The 19,325-nt window shown below is 32.9% G+C and overlaps 1 protein-coding gene across 6 annotated transcripts in view; it reads left to right on the plus strand.

Annotated features, from left to right (window-relative positions):
* The first annotated feature begins 1,554 nt into the window (after positions 1-1,554).
* The window catches only part of LOC113045215 (transcription factor E2-alpha-like), a 34,895-nt gene continuing 17,124 nt past the window's right edge, over positions 1,555-19,325 (plus strand). The window contains exons 1-8 of one of the 6 annotated variants that reach the window (XM_026205436.1): positions 1,555-1,819; positions 4,036-4,141; positions 4,951-5,014; positions 12,275-12,345; positions 13,417-13,483; positions 14,939-14,970; positions 15,047-15,155; positions 15,924-15,982. In XM_026205436.1, coding sequence (XP_026061221.1) covers positions 4,088-4,141; positions 4,951-5,014; positions 12,275-12,345; positions 13,417-13,483; positions 14,939-14,970; positions 15,047-15,155; positions 15,924-15,982 — 456 coding nt within the window. In that variant the 5' untranslated portion in view covers positions 1,555-1,819; positions 4,036-4,087. The remainder of the gene's footprint in view (positions 1,820-4,035; positions 4,142-4,950; positions 5,015-12,274; positions 12,346-13,416; positions 13,484-14,938; positions 14,971-15,046; positions 15,156-15,923; positions 15,983-19,325) is intronic. The other 5 variants (XR_003275963.1, XM_026205435.1, XM_026205438.1 and 2 more) reach the window with 5 other exon arrangements.

Genomic DNA, 19,325 nt, shown 5'->3' on the forward strand with positions numbered 1-19,325 from the left:
AATAATGTTTTTGTGCTAATATTTTGAGAGCATTATTAAGACGTTTCTGAAAGACTGTGTGTTCAAAACTTTGAGAGAGTTTTGCATCTGATGACGGATGATAGCTTAATTTTCTGTTATTGCGATTTCTTGAAAACAATAAAATACATGAAAACAGATGTTACACTTTGATGAAAGATTATGAAGAAAAACATTTTTGTTTTGCACTCTGATGTTTCTAAAGTCAGGCCCATGAATCGAGAACGTAAACAGCGTGGATTTTGATTTCGTGTGTGACTTTAATGTCAGTGTTTACCTGGACTCATTTTCATTTGTAAATGCCACAGTTTCACTGTCAGCACCTGAGGACAGATATATTACACATATGAATCATCAGGTTGGTGTTTGCTCATATTAATCTCTCCCCTGGTGTGGTTTCTGCACCACAGTGACCTCAAAAAAACACCAGTTGAAGCGAAGAGGTGGAGCTTCTGTTTTCCCACCACAACACCAAATGTCGGCGCTTCCTCTTCTTTCCTGCCCCTAAACGTCCTGTTCACACCTCCAGCCACAAGCCATTTGCTTCGCTTCAGTTCTGATTATGGCCCATTCAGTTTCAGATTATCCAAGGTGTCAGCTCTCCATCTAAGATGGATTTAGGAAGTGCTAACACTGCCTTTACACCAGCGTGCTGTTTTAACAAACACAAGGTGAAAAAAGTAACAGGTTTATTGCATTTGAAAGCATATCAATATGTCATGCATTATCTTAAGTAAGAGTATTTTTCACCATATGAGGGAATGTGGGATCAAAAGGCATATAAATAGATATGTATTAAAATTGTGCATTTAATTTTAGTTTTCTGTATCATTTATCTTAACAAAAATTTCCAGTTTCACAATAAAGTAAGGTGTATATATATATACGTATATATGTGTGTATGTGTATATATATATATATATTATTATTATTATTATTATTTTACGTGCCTAATTGTTATCATTGTGTAACATTTTAATTTGATCCGAATAAATTTCTAAACGAATCTGAATTTGTACAATCACAATTCAACCGCTCAATTAGCGGTAAACAATTTGCGTAAAACAAAAGTATACAGTCTTCCATGGCTTCCTGTTGCCATTCTTTTAAAACCTGGGTAGGGTGTGCAGGGAAAAGAGGTTTGGCTTTAGTGTTAGTGTTTTCATTGGCCAACGAATATGTCAATCAAACGTTCCTTGAACCCTATTGGTCGGCTCGGTGGGTCTATCGCTCCATTTCGCTCTGTTTCAGTCCATCTGTCTTTAACTGTGCTTCGTCGCATTCCGCGCGTTAATCTAGTCCGGTAAAATTTACAGCAAAATCCTACTCATATTACGATAAAGTTGGAAATACTGCTTCCCGTATCATTTCGCAGTTTATTCGTGTTAAGTGTATTGTAAATATCAAAGTAATTGCGTTATAAACGCAGTCCTAATTTTCTGGGCGTCTGAAATCGGACACCGCTATAACCTCAGCGCGGAGGGATACACTGTCGGAGCTGACAATGTGGACGGTGCTAAAATGTCTCCTCGGAAGATGAGATGTTACATTTGTAGCGCTCGGAAGAATTAGAATAGAACTCTAGACAGAGTTACATTTGAGCGCGGTTACATTGTAACAACTCTCGACGCGGATTGTTCGTGTTTCGCGGGAGACTGGACGCGTTTCGCACCGTGAATTAGCGGGACCTGAGACGCGGAGGGGTTGGGGGGGGATTTTGTCCCCCAACTTTTCTGTTTTTCCTCTCGGGCTGAAGCGCGTTTCTCTCCCGCTGGATGCCGCGCGCGTGACGCGAGGAACGGTGAGTATTTACGGCGTTTATCCGATTTTACACGCGAAAACGTGCACGTTTTTTTTACTTTAACGCATCTGTTGTGATTAATGAACTTTTGCTGCACGGCAAATGTGTGTGAAGTGTTTTGTCTGTGAGCTTCGGTGTGTGTGTGTGTGTGTGTGTGTGTGTGTGAGCGGGGTTCGAGTCCAGAGGAAACGGCTTCTTTGTTCAATAATTGGCAACAATGTCAAGTTTAAAACCCCTGTATAGCTCGTTTTTCCCAGAGGGACTGTGTTTATAACTTTATAGAACATCTGCTGCCTCTTTCGCTTGTATATTTGCTGCAATTCGTGTTTTTAAACTTTTTGATGGTTATAACAGATTAAAGTTTGCACTTGGGTTAAATGAAGTCATCTGCGAAGTACATTTGAAGCATTTTTCATCCGTTGTGTTTGGAGTTTCCTGCTATTTTCAGTTCTTCTAATGCCACGGTCTGCTTATTTGACTTTTCTTGGGAAGTAACTTTTCCCTTTTCCACTTTTGGGAATGTCTCGCCCCTCTTGTCCTCTCTGGAAAACTAGTGGAGGTGTTTGGGCACTTGTATGACTTCTATTCTGCCATCTGGAGTGTTTCTTGTTGTTGTTCTGGTGTAGTTTTCAAACTTAGTGTCGAGGGCCGTGTGTTTCTTTGTGTTGGAGATGTTGGGGGTGGGGGGGTCTTGTTCACTATCTAGGGTGAACGTGGCCTAAAGTCTTCATGTGTCTCGGCCTGTTGCTGATCATGCTTGTGTTGAGTCCTGTGGGCTATTTTCCTCTTTTGAATGTTGGATCTATAATGCTGCACTTGCACGTGTTTTTGAAGCTTAATGCCAAGGAGTACTATGATAGCACATGGAGCTTGTGTGTTTGTGTGTGTGTGTGTGTGTGCTGAGTGTTCATCATGTTGTGTTTACATTGTGTTCTTAAAGATATTGCATGCATTGTCATGCTACAAGTAAACAAATCAATAGAAATGTACAAAATGACTCCAAAGGATGGTCATACACTGGTGCTATGTAACAAATGTCAAGTCTAAAATGCATGCTCAAAAACATTACTTTATCCACTGTGTTGAAATGTATAACATGGTAATTACACTGCATTTAAAAAAATGGTGTAGCACTTTGGGATTTTATGCCCAATGGCGTCTGTCCTTAAAACCATGGTGTTTGCATTGCAGATGCTACTGTTCAAGCATTACTTAAAATCAGGTATTTTTTTAAAGGAATTGATATTTTTTTTTATTCAAGGATGCATTCAAATTGATCAAAAGTGACTGTAAAGTCATTTATAATGTAACAAAATAGTCATCATCTTATAAATGCTGTTCTTTTGAACTTTCTATACAACTACGAATCCTGAAAAATAACATTTATGACAGTAATTACGAAAATTTGAACGTATATTACAACAATTATTTGAAATTGTAATATTTCACAATTTTACTATATTTCTGAACAAAGAAATGGAGCCTCAGTGAAGCTGTGTTTAAAAACACTGCAGTATAATCATAATTAATGCTCAACATCATGATATTTCCATGCTACATGCCCCAAGCACTTTTGGATATTCTTTTGTCAGTGTAAACTGCATCCCAAAAGTGAAAGTAAAGCCAGTATTGTGGCTTTTAATATTTCATAGTCATCTACCTGTTGATGTTCATCAATGGAGGTGCTGATTATGACTCCAGTGAAGCTGTTATTGGAGCAGTTTTTGGATAAGGCTTCTCGCTTTTCTTGTCTCGGATGTTTAATGAGTTGCTTCACGAATTAAAGAAAAGTGTAAAATCGCAGTGCTCTGTTTGATGACATTTGTCTTCTGAAAGCTGCCATTTTTTCCCCTTTCAATATTTCAGATTGAAAAGCATGTATTGCATAGAAATTAAAACAATGTTATTTATAAGAGCTTGCATTCCTGTTAGCTATAATTTAAAAAAAAATTCATGTATAGACGTAAACTTGATATTTGACGCTATGGACCGGAGACTCGCTGGTGGTCTCTTTTGGTGGTTAACTGAGTTCAGATGTGGTGCATTCTGGGAAAACTCTCTTACAGCAGGTCTGTAATGTAGAGTCATTGTTCGGATAGAAGCGGCAGTCGGATTATTTTAGATCATATGCGTTCACGTCAGATTTGATTACTAGACCCAGAGTCCGTAAATGATCTGAAAGCATGATTGTCTGTTATGCATCTCCTTCCCTACAGGATCATAAACCTGTTTGAGCTGAAAGAGAGAGAGAAGTAGATCAGGACCAGGATGGCGACAGCGGGGACCGACATGGAGCTGAACGACCTGCTGGACTTCAGTGTTGTAAGTCAAAGAAACTCTTCTCTTTAGTTTGTGGATAGTTGACATCAAATGTGAAGCAGTGTGACCTGCAGTAAACCGTGCTGTGAGGGAGTCAGAAGTAAAGGCTGGTGTTTATTATATTGTACCTTATGGCCTTTAACTTTAATAATTTATAATTATAGACTCAAAATGAATACAAATAGAATAGAAAATGTATATGAATACATATATATATATATATGTATTTGTGTGTAAATATGTATACACACGTTACTAAGATACTATTATAGTTTTGAAAATAGATTTTATATTTTCAATTTTAATTGTAGTTAAAGTTTGGGTAATTATGAAAGTTTTTTTTTTTTTTGTCCCTATGGTCATTTATAATTTTTCCAGCTTTACTAAATTAAAATGAGATGTTGCTTTGCTTTAAAAAAAAAAAAAAGAATTATTATATATTTTCATTTCATGTTTTGTTTTTGAATAACCATAACACCCCTAACATAAACTTTCCTTAATTTGTTAATGTTTATTTATTCGTTTACTTATAATTAAATTTACAACAATACAATTTTAAAATTATAATTTTTTAATTCTTTAAATAAACACAAATTTAATTTACACTTAATTTAAACTTGGAAAAAAATCATATAAAACCTAAATAGATAAATAATGAAGAATTACATTTAAGTACAAATGTTATGTTTCAACTGTTACTGATGCATAAGATCTGTAATACGCATTTTGTTGTTTTTTTAGTACTTTTTTTTTTTTTTTGAAGCAATGGCATGCATTTTCTCTGCTTATTTTTCTCTCTCTTTCTTCGGTAGATGTTTCCTCATCCGGTGTCAAACGGGAGAAACCGAGGCCCTACTGTTCCCAGCAGTCAGTATGGTAGGCAATCTAAATTACACTGATTATAGAAACGACTGATTCAGGATACAGAGAGGGTGATATAATCTGAAGATGACTTTCACTCTTTTGGATGAAATGCGTGTGGATGTGGTTAGGGTCCGAGTGTTTGCGAGGCCTGTTTGATCCTCGTCATTCTCTCTCTCAGCTGTCGTTCCTCCATCACGGCGGAGGAGGGGATGATGGGAAATGATAGTCGTCCTCTCACCCCTGCGAACAATGTCAACAAACATTAAAACAACACACAAAACAGCCCCCCGCTAACGTCACCGTCTCACCCAAATGAAGTCTCTTTCTGTTATTCAGAAATTGCATTCTGTTTGATTTGAAATCAGAGGTTTTTGTTTGAATATGTTCGGGTGGCTTTTCACCATTTACAGTTTAACCCAAACAAGCTTTAATTCATAAGGTGTGCCACCAGATCTACTACTGATCACAGAACCGTGCTTCACGGAAAGTGTGTGTATTTAATGATAGTTTTGTGTTCATCTAAAACCAAAGCATTAGACCGTGATATAATATTTTCCTGTTAGTGGTGAACTGTGTAACATTGAATTTTTAATGAATAATTTAAAAGTAGAGCTTAATCACTTTATGTCTGTAAATATTAAACTGCACAAAGTCTTTTAATGTGAAGTCTCAGTCTTCATGACAACCTGCCAAAATAAAAGTCCAGTTTAACCTGAAGAGTTTGTGACACATTACTGTGAGTTGTGCAGTTGAATATACACCAAGTAGAAATAATAATATAAAATTAAATGTATCTATTTATTGCACCATTGTTTCCATTTTTAACAGCAAACTTTTATTCTTCAGCACAACTGTCACCAAAAAATAAAAGAAAGTTTTAAATTGTCATGCCACATTAGTTTACAACGTAAAAAAAATAATTAATTTGTATTAAATCATAAATCCATAAAAATAAAAACAGACAACAGTTTTTCAATTTGTTTTTGAAAAATAAAACATTTCCTAGGGCAATATGTAAAAAAAAAAAAAAAAATTATAAAAATTTTACGAAGCGATTTAAACACGCTTTTTGATTATTAAAATTTTCAGAATCCAGAAAAAAAAAATAAAACTAAATTTCATAGGGCCCTAAAAATTTAATTCTTTTGAATCTTGTAATGGTTCTTAAACCGTATGCATTTGATGATTTCAATTAATTAGACATGGTTATTGATTAATTAAATTGAATTAAATCATTAAATTAAAACAGTTGCTAGAATGATATTAAAAATGGGGAAAAACCTGAATTTGGGAAGTAATAAAACGGATTTGATGTTCAATGCCCTATTCTTGTGAGTGAGAGTCAATGGTGTCCAATGTTGTTTTTCAGAATAACAACTTCTGTGTTTTTCTGATAAAAGTAAGCCATACAGGTTTAGAATGACATGAACCGTCTGTCGTCTTTTATTCGTTCTGAATTCTGCGGAAACTATTTAATGCAGTGTTTGAAATCCGATCCGGAGACGGTTCGTATCTTTGTCCAAACGGCACAATCCTCCACAAAAAGCTCAAAAGTGGTTCATAACTGGATAGATGGCGTGTGGGGAAGCGTATGGTTTCTGATTGAGAGAATATGAGAGTTATGACTGAATCCAGCAGAGACGTATCTGCTCATCAAAGACTAAACCACATGCTTTCTTTTAGCTCTGAATAGCGAGAGAAAAGTCCTGCCCAGTGTTTGCGCTTTGTAATTTATCAGTCGATTGTTTGACCTTCTGTGTTGATTCGAGTGGGAGGATATTGTGTTTTATGACACAAAGATGCATTGAGATTTGCTCTGAAGTTTGAGGAGGCCGTGTGCGTCTGTCACCGGCCACAGTTTCATTTACTGAGCACCTGAAACTGAGAATAAGTCAGATATTTATAACGGCAGAACTGGAGTTAAAAATACAGAGAAATGCAAAGAGTTTTCATGAGTAGGAAAGAAGAATCATCTTCCTGCTACAGTGACAACATTCAGCGTTTCACTTCATGTATTTGCTCTGAAAGGACTTTAAATGTTTTCCTTTGACTCATCATCGAGGCCAAACAGCTGATTGATAATGTTCAGTGCACGACACACAATACTGAAGAAAATGAACACTAAGAGAAATCTAGGGAATTGCTAACAGCTTGCACTCATTGCACACACCGTAAAAACTCTAACCCTAAATAATATTGAGTATATTAGACTTTTGATATGCATACTACATTAAAATGTCCTGAGATGTGCTTAACTAACAATAAATCATGTTTTATTTTGTTGTTGCCTTGCATTTAGCTTCAAAATATTTCTGATAAATATTGCGATTTAATATCATTCTATTACAATTTGACTTAAAATATAGTTAAAAATAATAGACTAAATATTAAAGCAACCCTGTACAATGCGACTAAATGATGTCTAATGTTAGCTAATGTCTAATAAATTCAGTGTGTGAGCTGGAGTCTAAGTATAAGTTAAGCACAGATATATTTTCACTGCGCTTTTAAGAACTGCCAGGTTCTCTGATTGTGGGCGGAGCTTATGTGCAAACGACACTCTCTCATTGGCTGGTGCTCTCCCATCATCATCATCCCATATGTTTATAATTCTTGACCGACTGATGATGTTAAGAGTGTAATTTTAGATATTTCAAAAGCTGTGCCATTTCCCAAACATTATATAATAGAAGTAAACAAAAAAATGGCGATTCAGTTGTCCGTAAAGTACATTTTTAACCTAATTGCTCAACATTTTTCGACTTGTCATGTAGGCCACACAGCCATTTATTACAAAACTGATTGAAAATGTATTTAACTCAATACTGTAAAGATATTTTTCAGTGCAATGCAGTGCTGTAAGAATCAGGAGGACGTTTTTAACAGCTTATAACAACATTCACTGTGTTTCTTGATCTTATATCCTTTAAATCCTGTAAATCCTCATCCTTTCAGTATGCAGACTAAATCAAACTAACCTGAGATGAGTGTGTGAGTCACACGGAGGGAGATGTAGTAATAAATGGTGTTTGTTTCAGTGTGAGCGTGATGTTTTGATGTGTTTGTGTGTCTGGGACCCGTGTAGTCGTGACTCGTTCGGCTCGGCGTTTCTCTGCTCGTAATTATAGCTCTGCTGTGTGTGTGTGTGTGTGTGTGTGTGTCCTGAGTCACTGTGAGCTCACCGACTCGCTCACGATCCCCTCGGGACACACACTCTCTTCTAACGCCTCTTGTGTCGAAGCGGACAGGTAGAGCTCAGGATGACACAATAAAACCATGATTCATCTGCTCATAAATCAACATCCTGTCATTAATGTCTAGATTTCTTTGATACAAAATCCACCCATATATGTTTGTTTTTCATTAAAGGTTTGACCGTTCTTGCCTGGCGTTTAACATGCTTTAAAAACGCTTACGGCTGATATTGCTGTTTAAGTCAATGTAGTCCAAGGTTTCTTTAATGTTCTTGAACGCATTGACCTCGAATATTACTTGAGGTTCCTTGAAAAGTGTTTACTGGAAATGTTTACTTGTCGATTTTCAATCGTTCATGATTATCTGATATTGGCTAATGGTCACAAGACATCCAGGTTAACTAAATCCTTCAATATTTTAATATTTAATAAGAGGGTTCTTTTTTTAGTATTTTTTTTTATTTAATTGAAAAATTTTCTGATTTAATCAACTCAAAATGCCGGTCTACACTTGCTTAGGGCCCAGTTAAATGCATTTTGAAAAATGTTGTATTTTTTAAAAATATATGTTTTTAATTTTTAGACATCATTTTTTTTCTTTTTTCTTTTTTTTAGAGACAAATTTTTAGACCTATAATTTTACCAATTCATAATATTAATGTATTATTTTTTCAATACCAGTTTTAATTATAATGTTAATTACCATTATTTGAATTATATATTATCTTATAATATTATTTAAGTTTATATTATCTTGTTTATTGTTTACCAGTAATTGTCTTGATTTTTTTTTTTTTTTTTTTTTCAATTTAAACAGATTGAGTTCACCCCCCCCCCCAAAAAAAAAAAAAAAAAAAACTAGATATATATATATATATATATATATATATATATATATATATATATATAAATCTATTAATAAATCATATATATATGATTTATTAATAGATTTTATTTTTGCATTTGCGTCAAGTTTCAAAACATGTAAAAAACATGTAAAATTTTTTTAATAATTAAATTTTTTTAATGATTTATTTTTTTGCATCACGTTTTAAGTTTAAAAACATGTCTTGATTTGTACATTTTCTTTTTTTTTTTTTTTATGATTTTTTTAATTGATTTAAACATTTTGAGTTCACTTGGGTACGGTGACCATTTGGTTAAAATAATGATCCCTCAGATTAAACCAAGTCCCCCGTTTCACACCATGTCCCGAACCTCTTTTCCTCCGTGCTCCTGTCCTCCTCCAGGAGTGTTTTAACAGACTGAGTGAGCAGAGCTGAAACACCGCATCATTCCTAAACTTTGCTCTGATTGGTTTGATATCTCTTCTCCCGTTCCGAACTCTACCTGTTTGCGGTGTACATAAAGCGTGCTTGTGTTTCGGAGAGCTCTCTGTCCTCTGTGGATCAGCTGGAGTCATTAGACGCCCAAAGGCCACGGAGCAAAGTTTTGTTTATTCAGCTGCGGAGGGGAATGTCTCATAACTCCAGCCATTCGCTCGCAATCTAAAGAGTTTTCTGGCTTCCTGGAGAGCAAAAGAGCCTTTTTTCTGAATGAATTCCTCACTTTTCCACCCACTAATCAGTTCTGTTAATTGAAGTGAATATTCAGTGCGCTTATGAATATGGATCACCTCTATTTTTGAGGGTATTTTTCATACTGTGCTGAAATGTCATCACCCTCCTGTTGTTTCTCGTGCTGTATTTCACAGTATTAGCTGTCTTTCATCTCTGTCTTTCTCTCCCACCCGCCACGGATCGCTGTAAATATCAATCTCACTTCCTTCACCTCGACTCTCATGATCCGGATCACAATTGACCAGACCGGCTGCTATAAATATATATTATAAGTGTCTTTGTGAATTATTCATCTGTTCATGTTATTAAGTGTTATCAACAAGATCTCTTGCTTAACATTGACCACAACTAGTGAGCTGCCTTGCCTTTCATTCCCTACATAGGCAGCATCTTATCTAGGGATGTTCAATAGTATACTACTTTAAAGTTTTATTATGTTATTTATTATTTTAGAATAGTGTTATATGATATATATATATTATAATATTGATGTTTATTTGCCTGTTTTACATTTTGAATACTTGATTGCTTTTAGTTAATCTGATAATTTTATGCACTTGATCTTTATTTTTATTGCATATCAGATATTATTGCATATATAAGCTAATATTGATATTTAACTGCCTGTTTTATATTTTAATTATCCATTATCGAGCATTCACTTAATATAATTTAATAAAATATAATTTAATCTTTTTTTTTCTTCAGTATATCAATTAGTATTGTGTTATATAATATATATATATAGATAAATAATTTAAAATTTTTTGGATCAATATTAGGCAATATTGATGTTGAAATGCCTATTTTTTGCATTTTAGTGGTTAATATTAGTGCTATAAAATATATAATATTTTTTCTTAACTATAGATTTTTTTTACATTTTATTGCATTTCAGTTACTATTAATTATAAGCTAACATTGATAATTTAATAATGCATTTTATTTGTATGCATTTATTTTTTGAAGCATATTGATTAATATCAGTGCTGTCAAATTATTAATCAAGATTAATCGCATCCAAAATAAAAGTATTTGTTTACATAATGTGTGTATTATGTCTATAAATGCACACTCATACAATATATATTTTTATAAATATGTACATATATAATACAAATATATTGAATATACAATTTAATTAATTTTGTAGCATTTGTTACTATTATATTATAAGCTAATATTGATGTTTAAATCCTTATTTCTGCATTTTGATTGTTTATACGTCACACTAATTCACACGTCATACAAGTTTATGATTAAACCATAATTTGCTGTGTTTTGTACCCTTCATAAATATTTTTTTAACTATTTCATTATATGAATGTGTATTTGTGGATGGCGTCTCAGTAGGAGTCCGAGCCGTCCACAGGAAGTCCAGTCATTGTTAAAAACGGCGTTCCTAATGTATTTCCGTCTCATTGTTTGCAGTGAGCAGCTCGTCTCGGCAGAGCTTGAGTAATTCTTCCTGTTTTGCTGGTTGTGCTCCGTCGGTGGAGTGTGTAGTTTGGGTTAATTTGCTGACACAAGCCTGCGAGCCGTTTCTCACACCGACGGCTCTCGAGTCGTAATTCACTCGTCCGCTGTACTTCTGTTTCTCCGTCTCCAGCGCTGGCGTGATCACTCCACACTTCCCCCCCGTCTAATTAGACAACAAAACAAAACTTATGAATATGCATTAGCAGAGACCTCATTAATATGTGCAATTATGCAAATCAGCGCACAATTAAGCTGCTTCTCTCCAGAGAATCAAAGGGGAGACGGTTTTGGGGAAATTTCTGCACCGTTGATCTTTAAAATTCTTCCGTTCTGCATCTTTCCAGCTTTTGTGTTTGTGGTTTGCTTGACTGATAAGAACCTGGTGTGTAAGAGGCTTAAGAAGCTCAACTCGTCGACTTTAAGTTTACAGGGCTTCGTTTCGACGTATTCGTTCACTACTCGTGCATGCTTCGTTCTGTCCCATGTTTTTAAATATAAAATGGTTATTTGTCTTTTTGTTGTATATGCTATACTTAGTTGGAAATCAAGTAGATGCATTTTAAGATTAAGGAAACTATTCAATTTATTCATCAAAGATGCATTAAATTTATTAGAAGTGCATTTGTGTCGCACGATTTCTATTTCAAATAAATGTTGTTCTTTTGAACTTTCTATTCATCTGTGAATCCTGAAAAATAAAATGCATCACATTTTCTGCAAAACACGTGAATGGTTTTCAACATTGATTTTAATCAGAAATGTTTCTGATTTCTGAAGATCTGGAGACTGGAGGAATGATGCTGGAAATACAGCTGTGCATCACAGAAATAAATTACAGCTTACAATACAATCACATAGAAAGTTGTTTTTTAAATTTTAATAATATTTTAGAATTTTACGGTTTCTGAACAAACAAATGCAGATTAAAAAAATCATGTTTTTGAACATTAGTGTACATAAAACAGTATACATTATAATGGCAAATTCATAATTTCCTATAATGTTTGCTTGTTTTTCAGGTTTAGATGAAAGAAGTGCCTCTGGTTCTTGGGCTTCAGGAGAAGCGAACGGTCCTGCGTTCACCGCACGGGTACGAACACACACACACACACACACACACACACACACACACAGAGACTCTGTTAGTGTAAAGCTGTAGATGAGACGGTCAGCAGACGTGTGATTGTAGGTCAGTCGGTCAGATTAGCCGCTGTAGCTAGCGATGCTCATGTTTACCTGCGTGTCTAGCGCTGATCTCTCACCTGTCAGAGCTCATGAACGTTAGAGACGTTTCACGTGTGTGAATGTTTTGCTCATAAACAAGGAGGATGTAATTTCAGTTTTCATGACCATTTCTCTCCACTTATATAGAATATATATTATAATCAACAGTTTTTTTCTCCCCTGTTGCATGAGTCTTTTTGATTGATGTGATTGTTGCAGGAGAAAAAAAAATAATGTGTTTATATTAGGGCTGATCGATTATGGCAAAAATCATAATCCTGGTTATTTTGATCAATATTGTAATCACGGTTATTTAACAGGATTATGAGGGAGCCATATGACCAGAACTTTATATGAGTGATTTATTTAAAGAAAATTATTTTAATTTCTATTTTTTAATTACAATTTTTATTTTTAATTTACATTTTTCAATTTTAATTTATTTTAATTTTAATTTAATTTTTAATTACAATTTTTATCTTTAATTTACATTTTTCAATTTTCAATTTTTATTTCTTTTAATTTCAATTTCTAATTTAATTACAATTTTTAATTTACTTTTTTAAATTTTAAATTTTTATTTCTTTTTAATTTAAATGTTTAATTTAAATGTTTAATTTAATTTTTTTATTTTTAATTTAAATGTTTTATTTACCTTTTAAAATTTTTATTTAATTTTGTAATTTTTAATGTAATTTTTCATGTTAATTTTTTATTATTTAAAGAAACTTAAAATGATATTATGCATTGAATTGAAATAATTTTCCTTCCAGTAAATGTCGCGAGTGCACTGAAGGGGAAGTTCAGAATGTTAACTTTCTTTAATCTTGATATTTCATGATGTGATGACTTCTCAGTGACTTTCGTAATGAATCCTTGTGTGTGTGTGTGTGTGTGTGTGTGTGTGTGTGTGTGTGTGTGTGTGTGTGTGTGTCAGCTGTATGGAGACGGTCCTCAGAGTCACTACCCTGAACACGACAGCATGTACAACTTAGAGATTGACGGTGAGTTCAATACACACAACATTTCACGTCACTTTTGACACCAGCTTCTTTCATTTGGGCTGTTAGGAGGTGTGTGTTATAATCCCAGATCATATGTTCATAGATGAGCTGTGGTTTCTTTGTGTTGACCTCATTTCCGCTGCAGGTCACCAGCGTCTGACACGAGCACACGAACCCGTGCATCGCCTGCTGTCCTGAGCAGGTTTAGGTCACGCTGGGATTCGGAGGGGGGTTAATCCACACGCTGGGGTGGGGGTTGCGTTTGAACTAATTAGCACTTAGGCATCTATAATGGGGAGATTTGTTGTTTGTGCCGAGTCTTAAAGCCATGAATGCTGCACCTCGAGGTCACACGCAGACAGATGGAGTCCAGCAACACTTCAGCCCGACATTATCAGTCAATTAATAAATCACTCATTCAGATTTTATTTACTAGTACCTCACTTATACTGCTATAGAAATATATAGCTATATGTATCTACATCCTTTTTTAGTATATGTTAAAATTCTAAAAGTATCTCAATGATACTAAAATAACACTGATATAATAAATAGTGTGTGTGTGTGTATATATATATATATATATATGGAAGAGAACTGCAACAACTGATAACTTATAAATAAAAAAAATCATGTTTTTATTGTTTTATTACATTTTTATTGTGATAGCTTTTTTTAAAAGTTAAGACTAAGAGTTATCCGTTTTTGCAAATTAACTTCATACATATATATATATAATTGAAATAGTAACCGTTTTGTTAATATTTTATTTAATTTATTAATATTTTTTTATTTTAGGTGACGTTTTGGCACTTTTACAATGTCTTTTTAAAAAAATATATATATTTTTGTATTATTTTTTCACGTCCATCAAGTCTGTTATCATTTATATATCATTTATATATAATTTTAGTTTTAATTATTTTAGTACTCCGGTTAAACTAAACGGGTTATGAGAATGGTGCTGAAATAAATATTTTTATTTTAGTTTTTTATATATTTTTTAATTTAATTGTAATAACCCTGATGTGTGTGTGTGTGTGTGTGTGTGTCATTTATTTATTAACTGATGTATGTATATTAGTGTATATATATATATATATATATATATATATATATATATTTAAAAAATTCAAATTGAATTAAAATATAGAATTAACTGCTGTGGCTGGACTGGATTAATCTGAATGCATTCATTTGTTGTGATGTGACTTTAGTTTTATAGCTTTATTACTGTATTAAAATGCAAACTTGACTAACTTTCAATCATTTGCAGATGCATAAAATCTATTCCTACCTATTCACATCAAAATCATCTTTTGCTCAGATATGAGGCACATTACGGAGGTTTAATGTGAAAGTTCATGTTGGCGTTCAGTGCGTTTCCAGATTACTCCGCAGCACAGAAATGAAACTGTGTGATGTCACTAAGAGTTTCTGGTGTTTCTTCTGCAGGGAAATCTGAACGAGGGTACCCCGTTACTCAGGTAATGAACTCTTTTATGAAGTCTTTCAGCAGTTTTGGGTGTTAGTCTGTCTGCTGAACTCAGTTTCTGTGTTTAGCCGCAGCTCTTGCCCGCTGATATCAGCGACGGTCTCTCTCCTCCGGGAATGAAAGTCTCTTCTCAGTTCTACAGTCTTCATCGCCGGAGGGGCGCAGACTCCAGTTTAGGTGAGATTTATTCACCTGATCACTTTTGTGTAATTAATAAATCATTCAGGAGTGGGTGAAATAATTTGGTTGTTAAATGCATCTGCATAGGAATGAAAAAAATATTTTTTTAAATGCAGAAGACTTTTTTTGATTGTGAAATTAATCTTTTTTTTTTTACCAATTCAGTATGGATTTTTTTTTTTTTTTTTTTTTAAGATTAGAATGTTTTTCTGTTTTCCATTTATTTTTGTAATTCTGTTGTGTTTATGATTTTTCTTTGCTTTTGTGTTTTTAGTTTTGTTTGTTTATTAGTTTTTTTTTTTTTTTAATTGGTACTTTAAATGAAATTAAATTTTTGAATTTTAAAATTTAAATATTGCTTAAATAAGTTTAAGTATATATGCACATTTTATTTAAATGATTTTAATATTTAAATAATTTGTGTTGTCTGTTTTCACTTTAATTTAGAAGTTTTTGTAGTTGTAAATTTGTTTTAATACTTAAAATGAAAAATGTCGCAGAAGTAAAATAAGTTTATAATATTTTATTTATAATTGCTAATTAAGTATCTTAAATGTTAAAATGTATACTATAAAGTAGAAAAATTCTAAATAAAAATTACAATACTATACTAATATTTAATCTTAATATTCAATACTAATATCTAAATCATTATTTTCAAATAGTATACCATTGAGCTTTTAATTGAATGATTTATTGTAATTATCTCTTTAGCATTTCAAATGATTTGATCGCTAATAATCGCTAATAATGCTTTCGTTTCAGATCCACTGCCCAAGAAGATCCGGAAGGTTCCTTCTGGCCTGCCGTCGTCGGTGTCTTCGGTGAGTGTGGATGTGCCCTCATTAGTGTCTGTGCTCTTCCTGTAGGGCTCATGTCACATACTACATGCATGTCTGTAGTGTGCATTTATTCTCTTTGCGTTTGCTGTGTATGCAGCCGTGCATTCATGCTCAAAACATGGACAAAGCACTCCTCCACTGATACCCACGAGGCTTCGGAGGGTTGCTGTGGGCAACGGTGCATGATCTACTTCCTGTGTCTTTTCCTGTTTGAGGCAGGGCTGCTGAAATCCAACCCATTCATTCCTCCTCCTTTCAATGCAGAGCAAAATTGAGTTTTCATTGGGCCACATTCCCACTGAATGATTTCAAGTAATTAATAAACATAAAACAAGGGTGAGCACATGGTGATTTAGCTTTAAATATCTGAATTTCATGTTTTCTAATAATTTGTGAGTGAGTTCAGTAAATATTGTCATAAATATATTGCTGTGTGTTTCTAAAAATAAGTCTTGGTGGGTTTAAAGTATTCGAAAAGCATTAGTAGAAACTAAAATACATGTTAATGTTTATAATGTCATTTTTTTTTATTGGCTGATATTTTACATTTTAAAATTGTGCTACTAATTTGTAGTTATTTTATTTTTACCAAGTTATTTTCTGTAAAATACAGTAATTATGAGATGTGCACGCAATAGATATATTATGAATGTTTGACACAATATTTACTTAATTTATTCCCCAAATATTTGAAAACAGTACATTTAGACTGAAATGTAGATATTTTAAAGCAAAATTGTCTTGTACAATTTTAGTAAATATTTTAGAGAAAATATTTTAAATAGTTTATAATGTTTGTATTTTATTTAGCAATTTTGTTTGTTTTAAGTAGTGTATATATTATTTATTTATTTAAGTTTTAGGTATTTTAGTGCATCAAGCTAATATATTTTTATATTAATATATTATATTTAATTTAAGTTAATGTCTATTTTATTTTAAGGAACCAAAAAAGTTTATCTTAAAAAATAATAATAATAATAACCCTAGTCTCTCATGTGGTTCCACTCTTTATGTTTTCTTTCTGTGGAAGTGAAGCCTCTGATCCGCTCATTCATTACAGTAAAATCATCCCGGTGTGCAGAAATCAAGACGTTTAGGTTTTCACAGACTAATATTTGGGATATTTTGAGCCAACAGTAACTGGGAAATTATGCAGAATGTCTCTGTTTATGTTCCATGGAAGAAAGAAAGTCTTTTTGGTTTGGAACGACGTGATGACGGTGAATAAATGATGAGAGAGCTTTCTTTTTGAGGAAACGATCGCTTTAATCGGTCAATTGGACACATCTGATCATCTCAAATACCCAAATTATACTTATATAATACACACACACACACGCATAAAGAAAAGGGGTTTTCAAGCATCAAACAATAAAAGTTTAAAACTGCTTTAAGTTTAGTTTTTTTCCCCAAACATTAAAATTGTATTATATTTTTCTGAGCCCAAAATAATGACTGTCATACATTTTTACCATGATTTACAATTTTAACAATAATTCATAATTCAAAAAATCTATACATTAATGGACGTTTTTAAAAGTTTCTCCCCGAATTATTTACAACAACAAAAATCATGCATATTAAAATATAAACATTGTATTTAACTGTGATTACTATATTCATTATTGTTATTGTAGGTGTACAGGTGCATTTTAATCTGTTGGCTGTTTTTGTTAAATTATATTGGAATCATAATAGTTTATTTTGCCATGAATTAGCCATTAGTGCTGATATGATGTTAAATCATAAATATATAACGTAAATCTTTAGCAATTTTTGCTACTAGGTTTTAATCATTGCCTTTAAATATAATACATTTTAGGATGGTCACACAAGTAAGTTGTTTCATTTTTGCACAAATATGTTACGCTAAATGATGATGAAACATTATTTCACCCATAATTTACATTTTTTTCACAGAAGTTATTGGAAACATTGACGAAAACACTTGCATTTAATCTGCATCCTATGCATTTAGTGAATTGACTTTGATGTGAAGGTCTCGTATAGTGTTTAAACTCTCTGTTCTTATGGCTCTCTAATAGTGCCTCTATTTTTACTCTCCCTGTCTTCCTCTATTTCTCTTTCCTCTCATTTTTCCTGCTCGTTCTCTCCGTGTCTCCAGCTGTCTGTGGTCTTGGCTGCTCTCCAGGAACGGCCAGATGGCTCTGTAATTGGGAATGCATCTCTCTCTCTCTCTCTGTTCTTTCTTTATTTCTTCCTTGTGTTCATGCATCTCCTTCGTTCTCTCGTCTTCTATTTGGTATCGTTTATTTATGCACATTTCACGTGGTTCTGTTCTTTGGATTTCTCCATCATTGACATCAGATCGCTGGAGCGTGGCTTGTTTTCGACCCCTTCGTTGTTTAATTGGCTTGTAAATCAGTCGCATGTTCATTATTTTAACACAGGCGTGCGTTGTTGATTCTTTTGTTTTAGCGAATAACAAAGTATACAGTGTTTTTCGCGTCATGCCTTTGTGTGTGAAAACTAAAGACTTCAATCAATGGTGGATCACTTCATTTTAAGGAAACCCTGTTTGATCAGATGTGCTTCACATCAAATACATTATATATGAAAAAAAAGTTAATGGAGAATGCAACAAAATGTCATTTGACTTTTTTTATTGTGACAACAATTCTTTACACAAAAAAAATAAAAATAAAAATTTATACATGTAAGTCTAATATCCAAATAAAATACATATTTTTATATTTTAATATAAATAAAATTATTTTAAGAAAAGTAAAATTAAAAAAAAAAAATTAACATAAAATATGATTTTGCTTTTTACAATTTACCATTTTTATTTACAAAATTGTTGCATAAATATGTTTATATAAATGTATAAATAAAATGCATATATAATTGTAACTTAAGTTGGTATTTTATTAAAATATATATTAAATAAAGATTATTACATTATTAATTTTACATTGTGTGTCATGTTCAAAAAAAGGTAATTTTTTACCATTTTATAAAAAAAATGTATTTTGTATATATGACAAAAGAAATGGTGACTAAACAACACAAATAAAGCTATATAGAAATAAGTATTTTAATAAAATGGTAGCTATGAATATAAATAAAATTGTGTAGTACAGCTTCTTGACTGCAAAATGTTTAAATATATACATGTTATTCGTTTTTTTTATTCTATAGTAAATATATATTAGTATTAGTAAGTATTAAAATATGTAAAAGGCCAAATTTGTGGTAAGTCGTCATTGAAATGTCAGTTATTTTGGGCACTGCTTGCGGTTCCTCTTGTCTGCTGTATGTTGTGGTCGTCGGTGTGTTATTTTGGACTTTCCCTTGAGTC

This window comes from Carassius auratus, chromosome 27 (genome assembly GCF_003368295.1).
Source record: "Carassius auratus strain Wakin chromosome 27, ASM336829v1, whole genome shotgun sequence".
Lineage (NCBI taxonomy): Eukaryota > Metazoa > Chordata > Actinopteri > Cypriniformes > Cyprinidae > Carassius > Carassius auratus.